The sequence below is a fragment of the Sciurus vulgaris genome, assembly GCF_902686455.1.
Source record: "Sciurus vulgaris genome assembly, chromosome: 9".
Classification (NCBI taxonomy): domain Eukaryota; kingdom Metazoa; phylum Chordata; class Mammalia; order Rodentia; family Sciuridae; genus Sciurus; species Sciurus vulgaris.
In genome coordinates, this window is record NC_136469.1 from 121,947,711 (window position 1) to 121,956,692 (window position 8,982).

At 47.0% G+C, this 8,982-nt stretch overlaps 1 protein-coding gene across 10 annotated transcripts in view; it reads right to left on the bottom strand.

The window, feature by feature from the left end:
- Nucleotides 1-8,598, bottom strand: part of PCDH7 (protocadherin 7) — a 396,445-nt gene extending 387,847 nt beyond the window's left edge. For 6 of the 10 annotated variants that reach the window (XM_079154082.1, XM_079154080.1, XM_079154088.1 and 3 more), the window contains exon 1: nucleotides 2,905-8,598. In XM_079154082.1, the coding sequence (XP_079010208.1) occupies nucleotides 2,905-6,078 (3,174 nt within the window). In that variant the 5' untranslated portion in view covers nucleotides 6,079-8,598. The remainder of the gene's footprint in view (nucleotides 1-2,904) is intronic. The other 4 variants (XM_079154084.1, XM_079154083.1, XM_079154089.1 and 1 more) reach the window with 1 other exon arrangement.
- Nucleotides 8,599-8,982: the final 384 nt, after the last annotated feature.

The following is an 8,982-nucleotide window of genomic DNA, read 5'->3' on the forward strand; positions in this document are numbered from 1 at the left end:
GTTTTTCAAATGTGTGATTTTCAGAAATAATTCCAGCAACTTTGTAACACACACCTAGAGTCTGCCGGCTAGTAACTCTAGAAGTTTGATTAGACCTTCTCTAGAGCCTAGGAAAACAAACTCAAAAGAAGGGGGAAGGGACCAGAGTGTGAAGATTATTTACAAACTTTCATTACTAGGAAGTTGTTTAACTTATGACAACATAACCACATAGGAGCAACACTTCGGAAGGTTTAAATCTTATGAAAATAAGAACACTGTAAGAAACATCACTTCTATTTTATCACGAATAAAGAGCTATAATAAGGCAATTCAGGAAAACTTCAAATAAGATGAAGGCTCCATATCAAATGAAATATCATGTTTATAAATAATCTCTATTATAAGTATTTAAAACAATACAACCCTTAAATTTGTCCTTAAATAAATTAATTTGTCAAAGAACAAATTATAACAAGACCCTGTGTTTTTTGTTTGTTTTCTAAACAAAATTTTTAATTAAAGAAAATATATCTTGGCAGTTCTGTAAAAATTAATATCTTTTTAAACAGAAAAGTCATCCACTTATAGTAAAAATAAAAATCAGAACCAAAAGGATTCTGTTTATGTCAGAAAACTAAATGGAATGTAACTCTGTAAATGGATCTCTTGTCCCCTGACAACAATATTGAGAAGATGAAGCATATCAATTACTATTACTAATTACATTAAGGGGGATGTGTTTCATTTGCCTTTATTTCATTGTAGATCAGTTACTTATTTGTGGTTAAAATTTACACATCCTTTGAATACCTAATGACATGCAAGTTTTCTAAAGTCACTTTTGGCAAACTGTATGATTCATTCTAATTGCTTTGTGGGTTTTCGCTTTTGGTATATGAACTTTACTCATTTAAGAGACTAATACCATAGATTAGTTTATTTATAAGCATATCACTTTGCATTTTAAATGATCTTGATCTTGGCTCTTTTAAAAAATTGAAGAATATAGAGGTAACCCCATCTGATGGGTCAAATGGAGTTTAAGTGAAAGCGTGGAACTTATGAGGCATTTGCATAAAATATCTTATAAATCTGCCACTTGATATATCCACTTAAAAGCACAAGATTACACAATTTAGAATGCAATTATCAGTCACAGGACAAAAATATTATTAAGATGGACATGGAGAAGTAAATATTCTGCAGAACAGATCTCTTCACACTTTTTGCATTACATTTTGTCATTTTCTGGGAAATTTTTAAGAAATCAATTTATTTGCGAGTTTTTACAGGTAATCTTATAGAAAAAAAAGTAGAATTAATTTAACTGGAATCCTTGTTTACAAATATAATAAAGACATGAAAAAACAAAACAAAAATCTGTATCTAACTGAGGTAAAGCAATAATAAAGATATAAACTCCCCACAATATCAAATTTTGGGTTAAAATAAATAAATAATTCAAACTCGTATTTCTCAAAAGACATATTTTTAAAAGCCATTTCATGCAACGTAGTTTAAACTTCTGTTTTACCATATTGTTTTAACTATTGTATATAAAATCATATTGTCTGTTTCTTTTATACAAATAGCTACAATGAAGGGCTACATATAGAAAATATTTCTTAAGGAAACTAATTTTAATAATTAAGGAAGCAATAAGAAACTAATATATTTTTCTGTATGTATCATCTTAAATGAGGCAATGAGATAAAATTTTCCTTTGCCTTAATTCTCGGATCCCATATTCCACAAGCAAAGCATGTTTTATAGTAAAACTATTATGGAATACTTGATAGTCAAATGTTTTTCTTAAGATATGTTCTGGCAATGAGAAATATGTGTTGTTTTATTAGGGAGTTTGCTGTAGCATCAGACAGAGCAGTTTCCAAAAATTTTATTTGCTGTGTGTTTAACTTTGGTTAGTATAAAAAGTAGATTTTCTGAGTATTGTATATCATACAGATAAAACTTTGAAAAACAAATTTCATATTTTCTGAAGTTCCCCTCAGAATATATATATCCTATAATATATATTACATATATGTATATAAATATACACACACACACACACACATATATGTATATATTACTGTATCCACATTTCACCAGGAAACAACTGTGTCTAGTATTCCACATAACTTTTATAGTCTCAGTGTATCACAAAGAATACCAAGAATCTTGTACACAGTACATCCAGTATGAACATTTTCATTGCTTGCATTAAACAACAAATGGCCCTTGAAAGTTACTTTTTGTTTATAAACTGACACTGAAGATAATGAATGCAAAGTATTATTGCATATTATGGCAGAAGCCTAATTGTTATAGATATCCAATGTAGAAATGAAGTATTAAAAACATAGTTTTGCATGACAATTGCACCTCAGTAAATATTTTTAAACTAGCTTTTTTTTTGGTCAAATTAGTATTTCAGTGTCTGAAATGTGGTACTGTATTTGCATGAATCAATATTATTCATAAAATTCTGCATTACTGATAGATAACACAGCTAAAACTTTCATTGTGTACAATCTGAACACACACCAGTAGTGACTTTAAAAATTATCTCTCTGGATAAAATTATCCACTTGGAACTATCCAAACAATACATGCATACTTATTCTAGAAACAGATAATACAGGATTATTATTGTCAAGTGTAAAGACAAGTGCAAAATACTGTCCACTTTGAATATCTCCTTTAGTAACTTAGTGTTTAGGTCTAACTTGAAAAATACTCTAGTACACCTCTCATGAAAGGCCTCTGCTATTTTAATGGTATAGAAATTAACATTAAATTCCTGTTATTAAAATTTTAAATAATAGCTTTCAAAAAAAAGACAAAACTTTGCAGAATATCCCTGTCTCAGGGATATTAGCCCTCTCTGGGATATTTTAATATATTTGGGATGCATCTTACCTGTTTGCTGTACTTGTTATTGGTTTGACAGCTGTACTCAGAGCAGTGATCTGATCCAATTGAAATGTTGTCTCCTGCTCCCACAAATGTGTTGGCTGGTGGTAGATCTTGTACAGCCTGGTGTTTTTTTCCTGCAGTTGGTGATTGTGGATGAAGCTGGACAGTAGGTAATGGGGAACTAGATTTGTAATGCCTTGCCAGGTCAGGACTGCCAGGCCCACCATTAACAGATCGGTATCGCCCCATGCTTGGGCTGTCTGACAGCTTCTCATTGACACTATCATACCTCTGTCCATTTGGTTTAGAAGCTTCTACAGTGACAATGCTGCTGTAGAGAGGCTGCTTAGATTTTTTGTTTTTCTTGTCCTTTTTAGGCTTTTTAGATTTGTCATGCTGCTGGGGTGTAAAAAAATCTTCATGATCTTTTTTGCCAGCTTCATAGCCATTTTTATTTTTGGACCTGCAGTACCTTGCCATCACAACAATTAAAATTATTAGAATCACTGTCATAATTCCAGCAACCACCCCAATGACAATACTGAGTCTCTGTTTGCTAATTTCATAGCTTGGGTCACCAGCTATATCCTGGGTGAGTGGGGTGTGCAAACTTCTGGCTATCTGGGAGTCAATCACAGTTGCATTTGAAACACTTTCATTGACAAAAACATGCACCAGGGTCGTGGTGGACTGGGAAGGCTGCCCACTGTCATTCACTTGCACAACCAACCTGTGCAAACCATAATGCTTTTGGGTGAGTTTTCCCACTAAGGAAACCACACCACTGGTGGAATCAATCTCAAACAGCTTGAAGGGATTCCCTCCCACAATGCTGTAGTTCAGGTCTGCATTGATGCCATCATCACTGTCTGTTGCCAACACTGTAGCTACTACTGTCCTGACATTACTTGAAGGTGGCAGTAAAGTGTAGGAAATGTTTCTGGGAAGGGTAACTGTGGGAGCATTGTCATTTTCATCCATCACAAAGAGAGAAACTGTGGCTGTGGCAGACCTGGGGGGATCTCCCCCATCCACAGCCTTAACTCTGAAAGTGTATGTGGTCTGATGTTCCCGATCAAAAGACATGGTAGAGTAAATGGTCCCTGTGTCATTTTCAATAGAAAAAATGTTACTGTTCTCCTCTATGTACAGACTCATCTCTGCATTCCGTCCCTTGTCAGCATCCATCACGGTGACCATTCCCACCGGGCTGTTGGGTTGCAAGTTTTCTTTCACATAAAAGGTAAAGACGTCCTGCATAAACTTAGGGTCATTGTCATTCTTATCAGCCACCTGCACAATTACCGTGGTGCTACCTTGCAGCACAGGGATGCCTTTGTCTTTGGCGTTAACTTTAAACTCATACCTGTCAGTCTGCTCGCGGTCCAGCACCGTATTGACGAGGATATCCCCGGAATCGGGATCAATAGCAAAGATCCCCATCACCGAGGAGTCCAGCGAGTAGGCGATCTCTGCGTTCTTTCCGCTGTCAGCGTCTGTCGCCAGTACTGTGGCCACCCTTTCTCCAGGTATGTTGTTCTCTGGGAAGTAAACCTCCACCACCGACTGACCGAAGACCGGCGGGTTGTCATTGGTGTCTCCCACCTTCACAACCAAGGAATTGTTGCTGGAGAGGCTGGGGCTGCCAGAGTCCACCGCCACTATGACCACGTTGAATTCCCGAGTGGTCTCATAGTCTAGGGGAGCCGACGTGTGCAGGAAGTACTTTTTTTTGTTCTGGTCGCCCTCTGTGTCGCTGGCCGGCTTGAGCTGGAAAGGCACATCGCCCACCACGGTGCAGGTGACTACTCCGTTCTCTCCTTGATCTCGGTCTGACACCTGTACCAGGGCGATAGGGGTGTCAACAAGAACGTCCTCTGCCACGTTGGCCACCCCGTCCTTAAGTGGGATGCGCCCGATCTTGCGGATTTCAATGGACGGCACGTTGTCGTTCTCATCCTTGATGTTGAGAACCACGGTGGCCTTGTCTGTCTTGGGGGGCTGCCCGCGATCGCGAGCCATGACTGTGAATCGCAGCTGGTTCACTTCCTCGCGGTCAATACGGTGCAAGACACTGAGCCATCCCGACGTCTCGTCGAGGCGCAGTAGTCGTCTCACGGACTCGGTGGCCGCCCCAAACACGTATTCGATCTGTCCATTGACCCCCACGTCCAAGTCGGCGGCGCGCAGCTGCAGAATGGGGGTCCCAGGGGCGCTGTTCTCAGCCAGGTCAGCCTCGTACACGCTTTTCTCGAAGCGGGGGCTGTTGTCGTTCACATCGGTGATGAGCACCCTTAAGATGGCCTGCGAGGATCGAGGCGGGTCGCCGCCGTCGCGCACCCGCAAGGTCAGCTCATAGGAATCACGTTGCTCGCGGTCCAGCGCCCCCTTCACAATCAGTTGCGGTTGCTTCTCGCCGTCCGGGGTGTCAGCCACCTGAAGCTCGAACACGCTGCTGCGGCTGCCAGGGATAGTTCCGCCGCCGCCCTCTGGAGCGTCCAGCCGCCGCTTGGAGCCTCCCGGGCCGCCGCCGCTCGCGCCGTTCCCGCCGCCCCCTGGGTAGGGGGCGCTGTCGGCTGGCCCAGAGCGCCGGCCCTCTCCGCCGCTGCCGCCGCCCCCGGGCTCCTGGAGCAGCTCGTAGCGCTCGATGCCGTTGCGGCCAAAGTCACGGTCGGTGGCGGTTGGCAGCAGATACAGCGTGCCCACAGGCCGATTCTCCTCCACCGTGAGCGTGAGCACCGGAGACGGGAAGGTAGGCGTGTTGTCGTTGATGTCGAGCACGATGACCCGACCCTCAAACAGGTCCACCCAGCTCTGCGAGGGCCCTATTACCGACACCTCGAAGTCCAGGAAGCACTCATTCTCGTCGAAGATCATCTGACACTGGGGAAGCTTCTCGCGGTCTATGCGCCTCTCGCTTGTGCTCAGCTCACCGGTGAGGTTGTCGATCTTCAGGTACTCGGAGCCCGACTCAAGGCTGAAAGTCACCTCACCCGAGCCGGTCACGATGCCCAGGTCCGAGGCGACGTTGCCGATCCGGACGTCGGCGGGGCCCTCCTCCGCCAGCCGATATCGGAGGAGTTGCTTGGCCGCCGCCAGGCTGAGCCAGAGCGGCAGAAGGAGGCAGCAACCCAAGCACCAGCCGCGCGCCCATCCCGTCGTCCGCATCCTCAGCATCTTCTCCTGCTGCTGCTGCTACTGCTCCTTCTAACCACAGCCCCCCTCGGCGCCCCCCTCCTCCGGGGCTGACCGCCTGCCCTCCCCCCAGTCCTCTTTCCTCTCCGGGAAAGGAAGGAACGAGAGGGAGGGGAAGGAGGGGGCAAAACAGCGTGTAGAGTCGGCCTATGGGGTGGGGGCAGCGATAGATCCTTCTTTTTCTTCCTTCTGCTTCTTCTGAAAGTTATTGTTTCATAATTCATGCAATGGGTGCTAATCGCCCGCTCGCCGGCCGCGGTTCAGTCGCAGTACTCACAGTTCACGGGACACTGCGCGTCGCGGGTTGGGCGCCCCCCCCCCCCCCGAGTCATCCCCGCAGCGGGGTGAGGATACCGGGCTCTGTTCCCCGCTCTGTCGGAAGGGGCCAGAATCGCTTCAGCAGGCGGGCGGAGGAACCGGGAAGCGGCGGGTAGGGAGCCTGCAGCCTCCCCCGCCTGCCAGCCACGCTAGTCTTTGCTGCTACTCGAGTTGAGTCCAATTCACGTTCAGCCACTCACTCTAGACCCAGCCCCTGCTCCGGCTATGGATGCCCAAGCAAACGTGAGTCGTTTCCTGCACGAGGCTCCGGGGCCGGCAACAAGCCAGTCTCAACTCTGACTCCTCTCAGGCAGCGGAGGAGCCAGTCAACAAAATGAAAAAATCCCCAGCAGGTCGCTTCGGGCACGGTGCAGTGAAGACTACTCGCGTCACAGCGCGGTCCGCGTCCGGATTCCCCCGGCGCGCCAAAGAGCAGCCAGAGCCATCTTCAGAGACACCCGGAGTCGGTCGCTTCTCACCCCCAGAGAGCTTGGGTTTCTCTTTTTTCTTAACAACTCTGCGCAAGGTCATTAGTCACGAAGCCGCCGCCTGAAACCGCAGCAGCCGTTCGCCCGCGGGGGCGAGGGCTGAACCGTGCGCCCGCGCGGTGCCCAAGTTTGGGTTCGCAGCCGCAGAGTCCGTGCCTTCCCTCACCTGCATTCGGCCCGCATGTCGGAGCAGTGGGATCTGCAGCGCTGTGCGCGATTCAGGGAGGAGATTGCAGCCTCTCGCTCTCTCTCTCCCGGCTCTCTCTCGATCCCTCCCCTCCCTCCCTCCCTCTTTCTCTCCTCCCTCCTCCTCTCTCCTCCCTCCTCTCCTTTCCCCTTTCCCCCTCTCTCACTCGCTCTTAAGCTCGGATCTTGCTCCTTCCTCCCAGTCCCAATGCAGGGAACTCGAGCTGAACTTGATCCCTTTGCAGTTCAAAGGTGAGCAAGTCAAGCTTCGTGCACTGGCGACGTTGGCCCGGCGAAAGCGCACGGCCGGGCTCCCCCAATGGCAATTAACAACGATGCCCAATTCTGTCCGGATTTCCGAAGAAAAGCCAAAGGCATTGGGGCGGGGGTGGAGGGGGAGGTGGAGTCAGAGACAGCTGCCAAGTAGCTTAAAAAAAAAAAAAAATTCAGTTTGCCAAGGGGAGAAAAAGTGCCAGTCGGCTGTTGTCTCGGAAGTGCCCTGGCACAGCGGGTGAATTCCGCAGTTGTCTCGTCCGCTTTCGCGTCTGGGAGAGTCTGGTGGGGGCGCTCCCGCCGCCTCCCCGACTGCTTCGACTGGGAGACACTGAACCGCAACTGGAAAGCTCGTGTTCTCTACCCGCGAGCCAGAAATCCGCAAGTTTGCCCAAAGTGGTGGCTGCTGCTGTACGCTCGCTCGCTTGCTACTCAGACTTGTCCCTGACGCTGCTGCCGCTGCGGCGGCGGTGATAGGAGTCGAAACGCCGAAACTACACACTCACAGCGAGCGTGGGAGGAGGGCCCAGCAAAAGGAGGCGGGAGGGAGCTCCAGCCAGCCGCTGCGCTCCGTAATGCCCAGCTTCAGCTCTGGTGCCGCTTGGAGAGTGCCCAATTTCAGCCTCTTTAAGTCAAAACCTAGTCTTCCCAACTAGTACTGCCGCTCATTCTCCGAGAGTGGGGAGAGGGGCGGGGGCAAACTTGCTTTCCTTCCCTCGCTCTGGTAAATTTCCTCCTCCTCTAGTATCTAGTGAGTGTGTGAGCTTTCGACCGGGTATTAGGATACCTTTCTCTTTCGTCTCTTCCCTCTCAAGAGGATTTTCTAATCCCCCACGAAAGTGTCTCTGGCTAGCAATTTACCATCTGGGTTAGGACATGGTTACTGGCAGGTTGGAGAGCGTGCGTGCGTCCAGAAAGCAAGGATGGTGTTCTGAAAATCCATGACGAGCTGCAGCAGTGAAGAGTGAACATCAAACTCCAGAGAGCGGGAGAGGGATCCTTGTTTTGTGAGCACAGACTTTGGAGGATTGGGATGGGGTAGGGGTGGGGTGGGGAGGATGCCTGTCTTTGTTTAAATGCTTGGCATTCCTGTCATCGTGCTTACATTTGGGGGTAGACCTTGTGTGCGCGCGCCTGGGGAATAAAACACATGTTGGAAGCCTCGATGTTATTTTCTGAGCAGAAACCAGCAGTCTCGAGTCACTGGCAAAGCGTAGCGTCACCTATCTGGATATAAAGGAAATAAACTTTAATGGCAACTTTGTGTACCGAATTGTTCCTAGCTCCTTTTCTCTCCTTTTGACTTTGTGCCACTAGCTCTTACCTGCTATTTTCCTATGCTAGGTTTCCCCAGTTAGTTTTCAATCATGACCATCACGGACCGCCTCATCAGATCTCAGGTCTGATCGTGCTTTCTGAAATGAATCCATTTGCTCCTCATTTCTTTAAGGGCCTCCCCCTGCCACGATTGAGTGTTGAAGTGAGCAGGAAATTTGGGGGGAGAATTTTTACCACCTCAAAGGAGGAAAAGGGCTGCTGCTGGGATTTGTTTGGTCTTTAGCTCTTTTGCCCAATCTATAAGCTTACACGGGTTTCCTCTTAAAAAAAAAAAAAAAAATTA